This window comes from Aspergillus uvarum (assembly GCF_003184745.1).
Source record: "Aspergillus uvarum CBS 121591 unplaced genomic scaffold BO82scaffold_52, whole genome shotgun sequence".
In the NCBI taxonomy this organism is placed as follows: domain Eukaryota; kingdom Fungi; phylum Ascomycota; class Eurotiomycetes; order Eurotiales; family Aspergillaceae; genus Aspergillus; species Aspergillus uvarum.
The window spans coordinates 76,932-93,955 of NW_020291349.1; the positions used below are offsets into that span (position 1 = coordinate 76,932).

Below are 17,024 nucleotides of genomic sequence, written 5' to 3' on the forward strand. Positions count from 1 at the left end.
TCTGATGTTGGGGCATGATCTGGAACAGGTATTCTGCACTATTTCACTAGCAAACGATTAGGTATGCTGCGGATTAAGCAGGACGACGCCCCGAACCGCCGACTTGAATAATCAAGCACTCCTCGCCTGTCTGAGAGCCAAGAGCATTCAAATATGGTGCTGCTACTGGGCCCATGGCCGCTGTATGGCTTGCTCATGCCCTCCCGCCATCAATGCGAACATGGCTAAAGACACATTTGAGGATGAAGTCCACCGACGTTCATCTCCCATGGCCAGCATCACCCCGTCCGCCTTCTCTCTTCCGTCAATGTATCATCGCCATCACCGTTGCCTCCCAGTCTTGGGCTATCCTAGCCCGATCCTCGTCATCACCATACACACCGCAACATCAGCTCCCTCACCGGCCAGCATGAATGAAGCACAAAACACACTCTCTTCCCCACGAAACAATGCAGCATGACATCATGATAGAATTATAAAAAGAGAAAAGTAAAAAAGAAGTGCAGACCGTGCCATAACATGATGCGCCCTTTGGGGAAAGGGGCCAAAGCATAAAGCCCGGAGGTTATGTCCTCGTCCTCTCGAGGACCGATACCAATCCAGATCCTCCTAATTCCGCTTCGAATCCTCCCGCTGTCGCTCAGGTCCTCTCTCTCATTCTTCGTGCTTATTTGGCCTTCCCGGCCTGGTTCGCAGCTTCTGTATCAGCGGAGGAAAAGCATTAGCGCACTGTTCAATGAACCTCGGATCGATATGTCTGCTTCTCCGCCATTCTCCTTGAAGACTCATCGTATCCTCTTCTCTCCAGATTCCCGCAAGAAAAATAAGGGGGAGGGAGAGAAACTCACCCCTCCTCGTCGCATCCTCCAACAATCCAATATCCACCTCCGACCGCGGCAACATCACGTAGCGCACCACACTACCCCGAATGAACATGTTCTTGACCGACGACAGGTGTGGGTATTTGTCCAGGTCGAGGACATCGACATTGTCGAGCTTGATGTTCAGGTATTGGTCGACTGATTTGAGGGTACCGCGGATGCGGATGTCGTTTTTCAGCTCGATGGTGACGGTCTGGTTGGTGAGGGTTTTGAAGAAACTGTTCGGGGATTTTCAGCGTTAGTAGCTTGTCAACGTGATGGACAAGGTGATGGGGGTAGCAGTAGGTCGGCAGCGGTGCGCAGGAGCCATCTACCTGAAGAAGAGCATGATTGCGGTCGACTAGCTTGTCTGTTCGGCGTGAGTTATCGGGGGTCAATTCAGCATCTGAGGAGGCAATCCGAGTCGCGACCAACAGGAGACAAAGAGGAAAGGAATACGGAAGCTCTTCCGGGAGCTGTGAGACAAGGGAGGGGAAGAGAGAATTGAGGTATGGACGAATTGTATAAGTCCTGTGCGGGTAAGTTGATTGATACTGTTGGGTGTTGCTGCGATTATCAGAGCCGACACGTGAGGCAGCTATCGCTTCGATGACTCATTTCTTAATAAGCACGTGCTGGTTTCATGGACGTCTCGAGGCATCCTACTTCCTATGCGATCACTTGACTGAAGTGCACTTCTCGAACAAGCCATACATAATCGAAGACTGGGTTGCTTGCTTGATTTATCTAGTTTATCAGATGGTGTGTGGTCGACATGGGGTTCCGAAATGTGTCGACTCCAACCGCAGCCCGTAAATATATAATATTCGACGAGCTCGATCTCGCCTCCCTCCCACCGAATACCCCTGCATTAGACAATGATGCTTTGCGGCCAAACCGTGACTGACTGCACATCCGTAGTACGAGAGCATAATGATATGCTCGATTTTCTCAAGGTAGGCATAGAGGTAGACTACTATCACTCTGCATCGTCTGACAATAGATCCTCATTGATGATGCAGCCTACCAGCTTGTCGCTGCACAGCATGCTCAAAGCGGCTGACTTAGAGCATATACAAAGACAATAGCACCATATCATCCTTCATCGCTCGACGGCGTCATGGCCGGAAGAAACCCGACAGGGACCTGTTCAACCAAACCATACCCATAGATCATTCGACCGTCTCCATCAAAACCATTGACCCGAATATAACCCTCGTACGTAGGCGAAAGCCCCATTGAATCACAAAGCTCCTGGTCCGGTCGTACGCTCGAGATAGACAGCGTGGTTCCATCCCAGAGGGTAACCACCCAATCCAGGGGGTAAGTCGCTTTCGAAACCGACGAGGTCCAGGTTCGCCGAGACGGGGCAAACACAGTCACAGGCAGGACCTGGTGGATTCCCGGCCCGTGGCGAACCGTCGCAAACTGAATACGTCGATGGTCGGTGGTATCCCAAGCCCAAATCGACAGTTTGTCGGCTCTGCCGGCTGGGGCATTGTTGTTGTTGTTGTCGTCAAGGTGCAGTTCGAACCACGTCCAGTTGGCTTTATTGGCCGCCTTTGCCAGTGTACTCGGCCACATTAGCTGCCGGTCGTACCAGGTCATAGACCGTGTGGGATCAACGGTCAGTCGGGACCCGTTCACGACGAAGCTTCCAAATGTGAGGCCGGCAGGCATGGACCATTCATGGGTCAACTCGGAGCCCCATTGGAACAGGCCGGTGCCGCCATTGAGTATCACTGGGGTAGAGAGATGGAATCGTATGTCGAATTCTACGCCTTCGACCGCGCTCCAGGTGCGTAGTTCTTGGAGGGGGTAATCGTCATGTGTCGTGTGGAAGCCATACTGCTCAAAGGTGATGTTGAGAATGCCACCACTGCTCTGACTGGGATCGTTAAAAGGGGCAGTTGCAAAACGCTCGAATTGGCGATAGAAGCTCGGGTCGGTAATATCAAGGATGGAGCCCCGGTACAAGCCAGCGCTCATCAGCAAACATTGGGAGACGATCAAGTAATCATGATTGTTAGACGCATGGACGTAGGAGGACGACCACCATGAGTTTGTTGAATTAGGGACAAAGCTGTTAGATGTTGTAAGGTTCTGGATCATAGGCAGGGGTAGATTCTGTCGACAGTCCTTTTAGGTCAGTTGAAGGCCCGTAGTGCTTCCTGCCTGAAATAGAACCAGCATACCAGGGTTTCTTCCGACAAACCGCCTGTCTCGGCCCTGAAGCCCAGAGCCCCGGAAATGATTATGGCGAGCACCGTGGACTTCATGGTCATAGGGTTCTGGAAAGGGTGCAATGCTTCGGTTGAAGTCTCGAGCAGATGGAATTCAAAAATGCCATGGCAAGTATATGAGAGACAATCAATCCACTCATGAGGAGGTTACGCAGCGGGAGCACCAGCACGAAACGATACACAACGGCGGTTTAATTCTCCATCGCCAACCGGGGTGACCCGGGTAATGGTGAAGAAGATTGGGGCTGACATGTCGTGTACTCTTATCGCTCGCCTCCGTCTCAGTCACACAGCTCGTTCCAGCGTGCAGGCAATACAGGGAGTAACACGCCTTGAAACGATCAAGGCCGGAAGGATGCGCAGATTTGACTAATGAGTGGAACGAAGCCAGGGTTGTCGAAGGTGATTCGTGAGACCAATAGTCGGGGAAGTATGCAGGCTTCTGCGTTCCTTCTGCTCTTCTTCATCACCACAATAGCCTTCTGAACACATAAAAACCCGCCATGTGCCATGGACACCAGCACTGAGCCTGAGACCAATAATTGCAAGTATGAGTAAACATGAAACACTCTGACTACATGCACTGGGGTTCTAACCTTATTCTCATACCTCAGTATGGCAAGGATGAGGGCTACAGTAAATATCCCATGACATCATCACAGCCCGGATGGTCTAGTGGTATGATTCGCGCTTCGGGTTCAGCACTTGAAAATGCGCGAGGTCCCGCGTTCGAATCGCGGTTCGGGCCCATTAACCTCTTTTTATTTTTGTCAGGTCTCCGCCCACCATTCCAAATGGGAAAGGTACTTACTTACACTCTTCTTCTTTTCTTGATTGCCATCTGCTACCCTTAGCCGCGAGATAGGCGCTTAGCCCGAGCAATGACAATATAGAAAAAGAGGTGGTGGATGAAACACAGCGGATAGCGATGCGGGTGCCATCAGTTGCAACGCAAGCCCTCAACCTCGATAATCAGGGCTGAGAAAAATGTAGTGGATCAAGCGGAAACAATAGTACTGTGGATCCAACAAAAAAGCAAAAGTATATGTGGGCCCGAACCGCGATTCGAACGCGGGACCTCGCGCATTTTCAAGTGCTGAACCCGAAGCGCGAATCATACCACTAGACCATCCGGGCTATTGATGTCAATTGCACCAGGCGCCGGACATAAGACTAAGCCAATCGCTTTATCTGCATCATCCATCGTATCTATTCCTTATCCATTACTTTCAGTCCTACATCCCAGCCACTCTTTCCTTTCTTTCCCATTTCACATCTTCTTCCATGTAATGCAACACGCCCTTCTCATACTCCCAATTTCCAAAAAAAAAAAAAAAAAAAAAAAAAAAAAACAGTAACAATAGATATCTCACACCCGCTACAAACGACTCCAGCATCTCTTATCTATAATCTCCTGCGATGGTCCTGAAAACGTCCGGCGAACGCGCAGTTAGCTTGAGCACGTGCAGGTTCCAGCAAAAGCATACATCCATGGGGGACAGGAGCTCTAGCAGAGAAGCCGTAACTGAAATGCTGTAGTACCCTGGCACTCCTATTGATAGATTCAGTGGCTACGCACCTGATGCAGCGACCATATCGAATCTTGGTACAGAATATACGAGGAATATAAGCCCCCGAAGAGGAGATTTTATTGTTAAGGTGACCATCATCACTTCCTGTCAGTGTGGCTATAGGCTAATTGTCAAACATCGCTTCGGATTCAGGACAGATAGAGTACCCATCCCAAACATTCTCTGCCCATCGAACCATCAACACGTCATACATAAAGAAAGCACGCCTGAAGCTCACCATTGTCATGGAGAGGGTCCAGAGGCACGACTATTACATTAAGCTTCGCCAACCAGGGCAGATAAGGGGTATCAAGAAGGATGGATGGACCTCCTGGGTCTACATCCCAAATAAAAGGAAAGAATCACATGCAAGGGCTCCTCACCCCCTTGCCCTCCGGTTGACCGCCACGACGTCTTTGACGCCGTGGTTTCATCGCCCATCCGGATAAACAGGTCCAGCCTGCTCCGTTCTTGCGGCCCTCATCAAACACAGCGCCTACCCCTGCGAGTAGATTCTTCCGCTCAATCCCGATCTCCTGCTGCAGCTTGACACACCACTGTTCCCAGAGCCATCCGCCTAGCAGCCCCGTGATACTGGCAATGTCGGCAGTACTACCGACAGGACCTTGTATCGCTTCGTAATCCCCAGCAAGACTCTTGACTCTCGGATCCGGCGTCTCTCTTGGTGGTTCAGTCTTGGTGGGCTCGATCCCCATCGGTAGGAAAGCCCAGGCTCGCTTGATGTCGGTGAAGTGCTTCTGTACGCGTCCAAGCCAGCTTTTGGTCGGCATCGGATCATATCCTTGGGCCCGAAGATTGGCAACGAACTCCTCCGAGATGGCAGATCCCTGAGGGCCAGTGTGTGAGATCTCAGCGTCTAGAACGAAGTACTCCAGATAGCCACCGGGCTTGAGACAGCGACGGCACTCTTTCAGGCACAGATCGTATTCGTCAAGGACTTCTCCGCTCGGGCATATTTTCTTCAGCATAGCTGGCAGTGAACGGGCTGAGATTACATCAAACTTATTGTCGGGAAAAGGGAGCTTCCATGGTTGTGAAACAAAAACATGTCGGTGATTTGGAGGCCCTTTAATGCCACGATTGACCTCCTGGGATCCAGTGTAGACCGTTGTAACTTTGGCATCAGGATGATCATAAGCAAATTGCCATGCCCATTCACACGACGCATGCCCTCCCAGATCTAGAACTCGGAAACTGCATTGATTCGCGTTTGCGGATGTTTTTGGCGAACGGTTGGAGCCACGAAGCCTTCTCGATGCAGGGCTGATAAGCATGCGACCGCCATTGAGAAACCTCAGTGCATCCATAGCCCACATAGCTTGACGGATCTGCGACAGCACCAACTGCTCTTTCTCAACTGTGGAGAATTGAGCTTTTTGCACCCGAGCCGAGTCGAGCGTCGAGTTGCGAGGTGCCATAGAAAAGGGCCCTTTGTATGCAGGACGTTGAGTGGGAATTAATTCGTACTTTCCCATCAAACAGTCAACATGTAAACCGGGCATACCGACGCGAACAGACTGGACAGCATCGAAACGGGCGTGTTGATGTACATGAATGTCCTTGATGCTTGATTGATCGCGTAAAGCTTGGAAACCTCTCCAGTAAATCGAATCTTTACTTGCCAAAGCGGAAGGTTGCGAACTGGGGGCAGCTGGAAGAATTCCAGTGACCTTGGCCGATCTTTGGCGGGCAAGCGAGCTTGGCGCTTGTTGACCAGGCTTCTGAGGAGCCTCGATCATGCTGCCACTATCCTTGTCGATGGAATTGGCGGGGTTTGTCTCGTTCAAGGCTGCTAGGTAAGAAGCTTGAGCTGCCAGCCAAACACTGGTCCTATCTAAGCCTGACATCGCTTTCTTCTTGAGTTCAGCTTCATAGTCTTCATCTCGCTCGGCTTGATCTGACAATGGAGCGGGCATCTGATCATGATTCATCTCTTCAACAATCGTGCTCACGGGGCTCCTCAGCGTTTCAAGAGGCTCGATGGTATGCTCCACGGGAATTCTAATAGCAGTGGGCGGACCGCTTGGATCATATACCGCTGTTAATTCCTCGTCCGTCGCTCTTTCCGGATAATCAATGACCTGCTCAACAATCTCTCCCTCAGTGCGAGGAAAAGGTAGCTTGTAGAACCTTTCAGCAGTGGCAGAGTTGGGTGGTTTGTTTCCGTTCGGGATCGCCCAGGTATGGCGGGCACGCGGGGCTAATGAAGCAAAGAAGCCACCTGGAGACGGGATGCTCAACCTGCTGAAGCTATAACCGGAAAGCTCAGATGCAGGAGTTGCACCATCAGCACTACGAGGGCGTTGCGGTGGAGTCTCAACTTGCCACATCTCATCGTTGCTATCGGATGATTCGGACCAAGGATCTGGCATTCTATTGAGGGACAGGTGCCGTAAAGTTTCCATGGCATCTTCGGGGAGATGTACTCCTGTGTCCGATGGCGTATCTCCCCGCACCAGATCCGGTTCCATGTCCATGTCGAAAGCAGGCGGCGTCACTTGACCGGGGATGCGAGGAAACCGCCCCAAGACCTGGGCTAAATCCTCGCTAGCCGCATCGAAGGCGATCTCGATGCTCTGCACATCTGGATCTGCATCTAGTGCGGGAATCCCAACGTCTTCTACCTCGTCCAAGTCTGGTCGAACATGAACTCCTGGGACGGGCCAGTCCTGATCAGGAATTGACTGCAGATCTGGAGTAGCCGGAGCGCTCAGATTTGACACCTGATCCGATGATATACTTCCGTCCAAAGAGGGTGGAGCATGCACGGCAGGAACAGAACGACCAAGCATTGACAGAGCTGCCGGAGACACTGGTATCTTGGAGGGTGGCGTCGGAGGAATTGGGGAGCTTTTGCAAGCACCTTGCAATGATGGCCACACTGGCGAAGGCGGAATGGCCAAACTCGGATAGCGTTTACGAGAAATTGGCGATAGCATGGAATTTCGCGTCGTTGGAGTCGTCAAACTTGTCGGTCGCGTGCTGGCAAATGAAGTACACTCGTCACTCGTTACCGACTCCTCGTCTGTGGCATCGTAGAGGTCTTCAAATGGCTTCATCTGTTGCTGCCACTCCGTATCCGAGCAGGATGACACAGAACCGGCAGATATCGGCGAGAAGAATCGGTTCGGCCTCAGGAAACCTGATGATAGGCCGCTAGTCTTCAATTTCAGCCGGGGGATTGTTGCAGATTTCTGAGAAGTGGATGCGACCTGCTCCTTCTGTACCGTGTATTGTGTTTCGCGATAGTCCTCAGGTATAGTATCGAGTCGAGTCCCTCGGACCTGCCGTAGGGGTGGACAACCTGAGGCGGTAGAGTACTGCATGTCGGCCATGATGCTCAAGCAGTGAGATATTTTCCCAAGGTTCCAAGGGTTCAATTACAGTAGGTGGTGCGAAGACAAGATCAAGGCTAATATCAAACCATCAACTCCACAAGAGTCTTTTATGGGTATCTCAACTGCGTTCAACACCGATCAACAGGTCGACGAGTACGTGATTAATGACAGGAGCGCTTGACGGCCCAGCTTCCAGAGCTAAAGGCACGACCAAACGATGCAAAAAGAAAGAAAGAAAAAACGAAAAGCTATAGCCAAAGAGACAAGAAAAGGTTAGGTGAAGATCACCATCTTCGATCGGTAGCGCAGGACACTGATAAATAGACCACCGAAAGGAGGGGAAGGCGAGAGATCGGACGCGGTGGCCTTCACACCTGCCACCCAAGATGCAGGAACTACTGCATCACTGTGCACAAAGCACTTGAAATCCCTGCAGGTAGGCAGCCTGAAGATACTATCATTGGTGCTGGTCGAGTCGGCGCTTCGGCAAGGACGAACCTCAGTGGGCGACCATCTGTGATGGGCGACAACAGAATGGTCTGGGAGCTTCTTTGTGCCAATCAGGTAGTGAAAGATTCTTGGTGCCTGTACAAAATGATTGTCGGCGAACAGGAGTGCTGGAGTGGTGAGGGGAGTTTCGCATGATTGGCGGGTTGTAAGCGCCCGGGGAGGCTATCTTTAGAAAGGAAGCTCCGAACTATGGTGGGATGGTGATGGCCGGAGTTCGCTTCAAGCGATCAGTGTCTTCAGCGGACCCGCATTTAATGAACTCGTGATGACATCCAAGAGTCGAAGAATATGAAGGAAACTTTGAATCCGCCGAGCGTCAACTCAAAAGGGAGGACAAAACTCCGTACCTTGCGGACCTGACGCCCTTTTGAGGAGCCCTGTCGTCCGACCTATCAGGCATCGCAACGCACAATGAAAAGCACGACATCCCCACTCAGGCGAGAAGAGCAAGGACAGTCCTGGGCTCAGACAGTTGAGCAGGAAGCGCTGGTGAGTCACCCGACCGACATTTGTTGAAGGGAAGATGCAGATGACGAAGTGGCAGTTGGTCGAGATGGAAGAAGTATGGAGTAACTAATCGGGCCACCCCCGGCCGTCCGTCACCTTTCCTATTTTGGAGCGTGACAGGCAGTCAGGCAGTCAGGCCTCAGCCAGGCTGCAAGCTTTAGCCTACCACGTGCAGTGCCCGGCCCTAGCCCTTATCGGGGTGGTATCATTCCCAATCGGGCTCCCCGGACTGACGTCGACCGGAGGAAGATGATATCAACGACCACCGACTGACAATTTTTGCCCGGATGGAGCTGGTTGATTCCCCGATGGAGTCGAGTAATCGCCAGTTTATCCACACGGTCGTTTTTCTTCTCTGCCGGAGGCCATCAGAAAGCTCCAGCATTGATCCAATCGGTTGATAGCAATCTGTCATAATTCCGCTTTATCTCCTGTAGAAGTCCCAGAAAAATAAGTACTGTATAACTAAACCTGGCCCCTCGTCTTCCCTCCCCACACCTCCCGAGTCCCCTCATCCTATTTCCCCTCCTTGTATACCGTACGATTCTTAAACCTCTTTCTTACCCACCTCCCTCTCTCTCTACCACCACCCCTAATTCATTCGAAAAATCCCAACCAGCAACCACCATGTGTCCTCCCGCGATCATCGCCCCCTCCATCCTGAGCGCCGACTTCGGCACCCTGGGCAGCGAATGCTCAACCAAGATCGCCCAGGGCGCCGACTGGTTGCACATCGACATCATGGATGGCCACTTCGTCCCCAACATCACCTTCGGAGCCCCCGTCGTCTCCGCAATCCGATCCCATGTCGCCCGTCCCACGGAAGCGCACGGCAAGGGAACTTTTGACTGCCACATGATGATTGCGGAGGTGAGTTTTGTTTCAATCAACCAATGTTCAAAACACGTTGCCAAAGGAGCAAAACAATCAACCACCCCCCCCCTCTCTCCTATCCCCCTCGAACGCAAATCAAATCATCCCATCACTAACACGCACTCCGACAACATCAGCCCCACAAATGGGTCAAAGAGTTCCAAAAGGCCGGCTGCGACCTCTACTGCTTCCACTACGAAGCCGCCGTCTCCTCCGTCGCGGCCACCGAACCCGCCGACACGACCACCACCCGCCACACCTCCCCCAAGGAGCTGATCCGCTACATCCACGAGCAAGGCATGCAGGCCGGCATCGCCATCAAGCCCGATACCCCCGTGGACGTGCTCTGGGAGATTTTGGAAGCTGAGGATGCGAAGGAGAAGCCGGATGTGCGTTTTGGCCTGGCCCCTACCCTGCCCTACTACCCGACTACCCTGTTCACCCTTTCGCAACGCAGCCTTTGACTATCCCTCCACCATAAACCATGATCATTCCTCGAAAAATTCCTACCCCCCTCCATCCCTCCAACAACTGCACCCCCTCCCCACCCAAAAACTGCCCACCCAACACTAACCTCCCCGCCAAAACAGATGGTCCTCGTAATGACAGTGCACCCCGGGTTCGGCGGCCAGAAGTTCATGGCCTCGGAGCTTCCCAAGGTCAAGGCCCTCCGGGAACGCTACCCGGACCTCAACATCGAGGTCGACGGCGGATTGGGCGTGGGCACGATCGACCAGGCGGCCGAGGCGGGCGCCAATGTCATCGTCGCCGGGTCGGCGGTCTTCGGCGCCCAGGATCCCGCCGACGTCATCGAGAAGCTGCGCCAGGCGGTGAACAAGTATCGGAAAGAAGAGTAAATATGCCTTGCCCCCCCACCCCCACCCCCGCCCCTTCATTTTCTTGTCGGAATAGAATTCATTTTCGATGTGTGTGTGTGTGTGTGTGTGTGTGTGTGTGTGTGTGTGAAAACATACCATTAGCATCATGTTTCTTCTCTTGTTTATATAAGGTTTGTGTGTCTAAATGTTTAATTTTTTTTTTCTGGGCTCTTATTAGTTCGGTTGCTGGAGCCCGTCGCAGTATGCTTTGACCCGGAAAATTATGGAAGAAAAAAGATATGATAGTAAACAGTCCAGAGTTCTAGAGCTACAGTTTAATAAAAGTCCGGAGACATGCAACTGATGATCATCTGCAATTTCTGTCGATAATACCGACAACATAATGCCAAACATACAATATCCGAATGAGAAAGGGAAATAAGAAAATAAAGTCTGGTATCTGTACATGGTATGTAAAAGTTGCAAGCGATCATGCGTAAGGTGACACATGCACAAAGGCGGGAGCTAAAATGCTATCGTCCTGCGACAGAAACCCACAAAAAAAATAATCGCCTGGTCTAGTTGCTATCCTTGGTGGCTTCCGCCGTCGCCGATGCCGCTTCTTTCTGCTCGCCAACCTCGGGCTCTTCCTCGATGGTCTCCTCTTGGTTGGCTCCGGCCGCAACATCCTCACGGAGAGAGTTCAGCAGTTCCTGGTGGCCACCGGAGATGGACTTGCGCAGATCATGGGCGACCTTGGCCTGCTCCTCGGGAGAGGTGGCCGAGACAATCGACCCCCGATGGTGCTCGACCACAGCGGCATCCGCGCGAATGTTGGCAGACGACTCTGCAGCCAACTCGGGGACTATCAACGGCGGTCGCTTGGGTCTAGTCTCCTCAGTGGCGGGTATCTCGATAGCCTCAGTTCCAGTTGCAGTGTCTTTCTTCCCAGCAGGAGTGTCCACGCTCGTCGTCGCAGTAGGCTCGGTCGGCTTCTGCTCTGCAGTAGTTGCTGGCACGGTGCTGCTGTTGGCCTTCGTGGTATTCTTCGCGTCGCCGTTCGTGGGGTGACCCTTGGCCTTGGCAGCAGCTTCCTCACTGGCCAGGCGCATGGCAGCTGTAGCAGACTCATCCTTCGGAGTCTCCTTTGCAGGGGGGCTCTGAATCTTGATGGTACTTTGCTTCACGGCGGGAGTTTCAGTGGTGGGCGTAGAGACGGCGGGAGTGGTGGATTCGGATTGCGCGACCGTGCCAGAGGTGAAGATGCTATCCATGGGCTGGACGTTGTTGATCTGCATTCTGAGCTCGCCATATTCGTTCCAGTCTTCGACCTCTTCGAGATCCTATAGTACGAGAGAATTAGTCTTCGGTCGGTTGTTTGTAGCAGATGGGAGGAAGAGGGGGCAAAGAGGGGGCGGCGCGTCATCCCCGCCAAACCTCCCCGCGGTGGCCAGAAGCTATGCGGGGTACATACCCCAATAACGCTGCCAAATTTCACTAGGCCCGGCAGCTTCTTGCCCTTGGCGCGACGACCCCAAAGCTTGCGGGCTACATCGTTGGTTGCGACATCAATGGCCAGGAAAGGTAGCTTGTTGGCCTTGAGGATCCGCTCCAGGGTTGCCGTTGCGGTGACGATGTGGGATGACCCCGCAGTAAGGGAGGTGAAGAGGTATAGATTGTTGTCTGAATCTTCAAACATGGTGGAGAGGAAAGCGAAAGCCGGGAAGGTCTCTTTTTAGGTATGCGTGTCGACAGAAGAAAGCCGAGTTGAGAGTATAGCGGTGGTGGATGGTGATGAAGATGAAGGGAAAGTTGCACAGGAGAAGAGAAAGATGATGATGATCGTTGCTGTCAATGAAGTGGAGGGTCCAGCTTGCCCGGTTTCCGCTTCTGGGACTGGACTGTCTCCGCTTTCCCTTTTCTTCAAGGTTCTCTTTTTCCCCTTTTGCTCCAACAAATGCGAACGCAAACGCTTTCTCACTTCCGATCGAATTATTTCACCGTCGCGGGACCGTACAAACCGAACTTTGAACTGAACAAACTTGAAGGCTATTCCAAGTTGCTATGACGTGGCTCAAAACTTGGCCCCTTTAACAAAGATCACGTGATGGTTTGGACCATTCACCCTTTTTTGAAGGAGGCCCCTTTTTTTTCTTTTCAGGAATTTCGATAGATCAAATGGATCAAAGAATTAATTCGAAACCAAAAAGGACAGATTAGACTATTTGTTGCGTGAAACACCAACTAGTCGATCGATCGATCATATCAGTTCATCTATTTTTGATGGAGAATGGCGCCAGGAAGAATTAGGAAGTCGGGGGCAGAAAGAAGAAGGCATGGGATGCCCAGTCGACTATATATCGCAATATCGCATTTGCATTCTGATTTAACCCACCACTTCGACTCAAGGGCAAGCTTGGCCGATTGTGGGGGATCTGTCACCGTAGTGGCAAGCTGACGTCAGTCCTATGGTCTTCCGGACCGCCATCGGAACAAGAGCCATCAATCAACCACTTGCAGTAGGTTGTTTGGATGGTCGGTGCCTTCCGTTGTCGCGTCGCAGCGCCGAGAGCTCTCGCTCTAATTTATTTTATATACTTTTGGTAATCGTCATCTGGCTTCATTGCCAACCTACGAGGCTGCATGTCTTATAATCTATATATCGAGTGCGAGCAAGTGCTGCCTCTCGTGCCAAACGATGTCCCATCACTCCAGAGACTTCGCCCTTGATGTCATTCAGACCCATCACTGACTCCTCGGGTCCCTGATTGTCCGCTTTTTTGGTTACCCATGACTTCATATCCAATGACTGATCATTGGTAGCTTCCAGCATGTGCATCTCACCATGCAAAGAACGCCAGAGCAAATTATTGATTGTAAATGCACCACCCAGTTTTGGATAAAATCCAACATTCGTAGGCTTGCCTCGACTGTTCAACAACCTGGCGTCAGATGCGTTTCTGTTCAGTCTGACCCTGACTCTGTGGAAGGCTGCTGATTGCCGGGCATCCCTGTCCCTGTAGATGACAAGATGGCATTTGAATCCTAGAGGGTTGATGTTGCATCTGGGAAGTTAGCAGAAATTGCAAGTTCTGTGCCACCTTGAATGTGAATGATGGCGCTGTGCGAAGTGTCACAGCCTACAACGTCCTACAGGATGGCTAGCGGTCGCGACCCTATCTGTATATGACTCGTCCCGCAGTGTCACAATTCAGTGAGCAGTCCAGTTATAAACTGACGCCGGGATTGACCTTGCGAGGAACAAGATGAGGATGTCCTGCGATTTGCTGACGTGCCTGCTCAGTAGCTGACTTGAGGTATATATAGAAATTCTCTAACCATGGCCGTCGATTGCAGTGCAACCTGAAACGGGCTGATATGTCTCTTCAGAATTTGGCACCGATCACATGCTTCAAGACTTCGACATGGTCCTTGAACGTTGATGTATTCATGCGACTGCAGAATGGTGTTGTCGGTAGACTTGCCATCTGAAGCTCGGCTAAAAGCTTCTCGCACCGTTGATTCATAATATGTCAAGATAAAAGACTCGTCCGATGGGATCAGGATAACTTGCCGTGTTGCAGACTGTCAATCAAGAAATTTTGTTTGCAGTGCAAAGGACACCTGAGCTCAAGTCGTATTGATAGGGTGTTGTTGATGCGCTCGCAAGTCGACCACAGCATACCACTGTCTATTAAGATCGTCTGTCCACTCAAAGTCGGGGGCACAAAGTACCAAAAAATCGCCTCAGAATAGCTCAAGGAAAGCGGCAATAACAAGTGCTGTACTGTGCATTGGCTTCCTATCGATTACCCCAGACAAATATTTTGCCTATGTGGCCATCGCAGCGACACATAATGTAGCGGGGCCTACGGTTGGGGAAGCGGCGTTTCACATATGCTCAGACATAAACAAAGCCACACCGAGGCCGAAGCGACAGAATTCCGTCCCCAACTGCCCATCGAGGCGTAAGGCTTAGCAGACTCACAAACAAGAGGCCATCTCCAGTGCACCTTGTCTGATCAGCCGCGTCATCGGCGCATCCAGTGATGTGAGTCGATGGAGCAGGGAGCAGAGCCTCTGGGCGCCGTGACGGCAAGCGGTCATAGCACCCATTCAGACCGAGCCAGCGGGACGAATATTGGGAATAGGTGGCTGACTCAAGCGCCATTCTAGAATAGAGGTCTTGAAGGGACGCCCGGGCAGGCTCGGTGGTGGTGGTGGTGGTAATGGTAGTGGTGTTGGGTACTCCGTACAAGGAGATCTTTCGGAAAAAGACATCACATCACACATCACACCTCACACATCACACCACAAAGTTGGTTACTTTTGTCCACCTGGCTTGGTAATCGGCACAGGGTGAGCGACAAGGCAGTCGGTCAGTCAGTCGATGGACATCATCATCAGTTCAGGCATCCGCGGCCTTAGCCAGTTGGTAGCTGAAGAATTTGGGTACTGTACAGTACTTATTCCATTCCAGCAACCTTCCACTTCGGGTTGTCTGAGCCTGACAAACCGTGCTTTAGATCTGAGCTTGTGGTCCCGGCAATACAGGGATCATTGTAAGGCATCACAGTCACGATTTTCGCTTGGGCATGCGAGAGATTGGGTGGAGGGGGAAGGGGGGAGACAGAGGACTGAAGGAGATGTTGTCATGGGAAAGAGAAGTTTGGCAACCATAAGCCTGGAAGGTAAGTAAGTTACCTCCAGACTCAGCTATCATCTACTCAGAGTAGATCTTCCCGATCAGACGACCCCCGCCAAAATCCATTTTGCGATGAGTAAGTCAATCAACCCTTTTCCTCCGCTCTGGGATTGCTCATGTCTAAATTTAACCTGACCTCATCCTGCCAGGTGGAATTGTAGCCCTTCCATCATGAAACCAAGAAACACCGAAAACTATCTTGCGTGCTACCAGAGTTGCATATTCTACTCAGTGAAGGACAAAAGAGTATACTGGAGGATGTGCATCCTGCATAGAAGAACGATACTCGTAGTGAAGACCTACAATAGTTGATCCAAGTGTAAGGTCAATCAATCAATGCCAGCCTATCATCCACCCCCCCCTCTCCTTGTTCTTCTTCCCCCTTTCAGGGCAAAATTTGCCGATCGCACCGAAAACCGTCTGGCGGCCCCCGCCTGGCGGCGCCGATCGTCTTTGGTGCTTGTCGAATGGGAGTGCTTTCTTTCTTGCAGAGAACCGATGAGATAGCGTCATGTTACTTGTCTCTACAGTACTATTTTTGTTGGGTCCATTGTTGTTCCTATTATGAGTATCTCGAGTATGGTGTGAGTGAAATCACTGTTCCCGCCCCAGGAGATTAGCATCCATCAACGGCTGCTCTTTTCTTCGAATTGTGTGTACTGCTGCAACCTGATTACAGGGATGAAGATGAACACCAGATTGTAGTATTTCTCCCAATCTATCTAGGTTTATCGGGCAGAAGACTGTGCCCGGCCGGAAACAAATTTCCATGGGTTTGGCCTCTGTTGCTCCTGAGAATAGTTTGCTGATTGAATACTCCTTTTCTTTCTGTGGTCTAGATACTGGTAGTATTGAGCTGGGAAACCAGATGAAATTGGAAACCATGCTATCCTATCTAACACCCCTCCCCCTCCTCTTCCCCCACTATCACACTGTTCATTCAGATTCAAGCCATTTCAAATAGCAAAGTGTGGAGTAAATTTATTAGTTGTTGCATACGAGTCTCCCACTTTGTTATTCACCCCTCCCCCTCACTCCTCTTTGTTCTTCTACTTTAGTCATCGCCGAAGAGGTCGGAAAAGGGGGAATGGGCTTTGCCAACCGGGGTCATTCAGAGGAAGATTAGTTCCAGTTGTCAATGCGGAAGCTCTTCAGAGCCCCATGCGCTCACACGCTGATTGGCTTGCTACTTGCACAAGAGAAACTCCTCAGATATGATAATCAATAGCTGGTGTAAGTGTAAAAGAGAAGGGGGGGTGGAAGTGGGATGATGAATTGTGAATGGCGTTTTGCCTATTAGGCCTTTCTCTTGTTGCCCGTTTTAAGTCAAACCACACGGTTCGTAAGAAGTGCCGTTGATCTGGATCCGTTCTGCTCCATAATGTACTAATGTACTACTAGTCCAAGTTAGCAACAAAGTAGTTGTCAATTTGCCCCTCCTTGGATCAAGTTTAATTTCCATTCCAGGGACGCAACAGTCGGACAAACAACCAGCGGTGACATTCGTGGCAGGTTTCATGGGTTGGCGGTGGGCGCTGAAACAACGGTTTGGACGATGAGATTGCGTGTTGACCGCCC

At 51.3% G+C, this 17,024-nt stretch overlaps 5 protein-coding genes and 2 non-coding genes across 7 annotated transcripts; 2 read left to right on the forward strand and 5 right to left on the reverse strand.

Annotated features, from left to right (window-relative positions):
* Positions 1–563: 563 nt before the first annotated feature.
* BO82DRAFT_149581 (Sm-like protein LSM2) lies at positions 564–1,339 on the reverse strand. The gene is made up of 3 exons (XM_025630156.1): positions 1,196–1,339; positions 849–1,099; positions 564–699 (listed from the first exon to the last, which is right to left on the reverse strand). Exons 1-3 carry the CDS (start codon positions 1,207–1,209, stop codon positions 668–670), a joined length of 297 nt encoding a protein of 98 aa, XP_025489007.1. The 5' UTR covers positions 1,210–1,339; the 3' UTR covers positions 564–667.
* A 616-nt stretch (positions 1,340–1,955) lies between these two features.
* Positions 1,956–3,210, reverse strand: BO82DRAFT_376895 (uncharacterized protein; the record flags this gene model as incomplete). The annotated part of the gene is made up of 3 exons (XM_025637552.1): positions 1,956–2,999; positions 3,056–3,151; positions 3,208–3,210. The coding sequence occupies 3 exons, from the start codon at positions 3,208–3,210 to the stop codon at positions 1,956–1,958; spliced, it is 1,143 nt and encodes a 380-aa protein (XP_025489008.1).
* A 554-nt stretch (positions 3,211–3,764) lies between these two features.
* Positions 3,765–3,851, forward strand: BO82DRAFT_t242. The gene has a single exon. It is a non-coding gene; the product is annotated as a tRNA-Pro (tRNA).
* A 302-nt stretch (positions 3,852–4,153) lies between these two features.
* BO82DRAFT_t243 lies at positions 4,154–4,240 on the reverse strand. Its single transcript has one exon. It is a non-coding gene; the product is annotated as a tRNA-Pro (tRNA).
* Positions 4,241–5,036: 796 nt separating this feature from the next.
* BO82DRAFT_376896 (uncharacterized protein) lies at positions 5,037–8,030 on the reverse strand (the record flags this gene model as incomplete). The annotated part of the gene is made up of 1 exon (XM_025637553.1): positions 5,037–8,030. The coding sequence occupies one exon, from the start codon at positions 8,028–8,030 to the stop codon at positions 5,037–5,039; it is 2,994 nt and encodes a 997-aa protein (XP_025489009.1).
* Positions 8,031–9,543: 1,513 nt separating this feature from the next.
* Positions 9,544–11,110, forward strand: BO82DRAFT_385578 (ribulose-phosphate 3-epimerase RPE1). Its single transcript, XM_025638187.1, has 3 exons — positions 9,544–9,920; positions 10,061–10,312; positions 10,514–11,110. Exons 1-3 carry the CDS (start codon positions 9,678–9,680, stop codon positions 10,778–10,780), a joined length of 762 nt encoding a protein of 253 aa, XP_025489010.1. The 5' UTR covers positions 9,544–9,677; the 3' UTR covers positions 10,781–11,110.
* A 209-nt stretch (positions 11,111–11,319) lies between these two features.
* BO82DRAFT_290313 (uncharacterized protein) lies at positions 11,320–12,440 on the reverse strand (the record flags this gene model as incomplete). The annotated part of the gene is made up of 2 exons (XM_025631682.1): positions 11,320–12,084; positions 12,216–12,440. The coding sequence occupies 2 exons, from the start codon at positions 12,438–12,440 to the stop codon at positions 11,320–11,322; spliced, it is 990 nt and encodes a 329-aa protein (XP_025489011.1).
* Between the last annotated feature and the right edge of the window lie 4,584 nt (positions 12,441–17,024).

Bases quoted from the DNA above. Each gene is read 5' to 3' on its own strand.
- BO82DRAFT_385578 (XM_025638187.1), top strand. From the start codon at position 9,678: ATGTGTCCTCCCGCGATCATCGCCCCCTCCATCCTGAGCGCCGACTTC. The intron at 9,921-10,060 runs GTGAGTTTTGTT...CGACAACATCAG, and splicing joins GCCACATGATGATTGCGGAG to CCCCACAAATGGGTCAAAGA. The intron at 10,313-10,513 runs GTGCGTTTTGGC...CCGCCAAAACAG, and splicing joins ATGCGAAGGAGAAGCCGGAT to ATGGTCCTCGTAATGACAGT.
- BO82DRAFT_149581 (XM_025630156.1), bottom strand. The intron at 700-848 runs GTGAGTTTCTCT...CCGCTGATACAG, and splicing joins GGAGGATGCGACGAGGAGGG to AAGCTGCGAACCAGGCCGGG.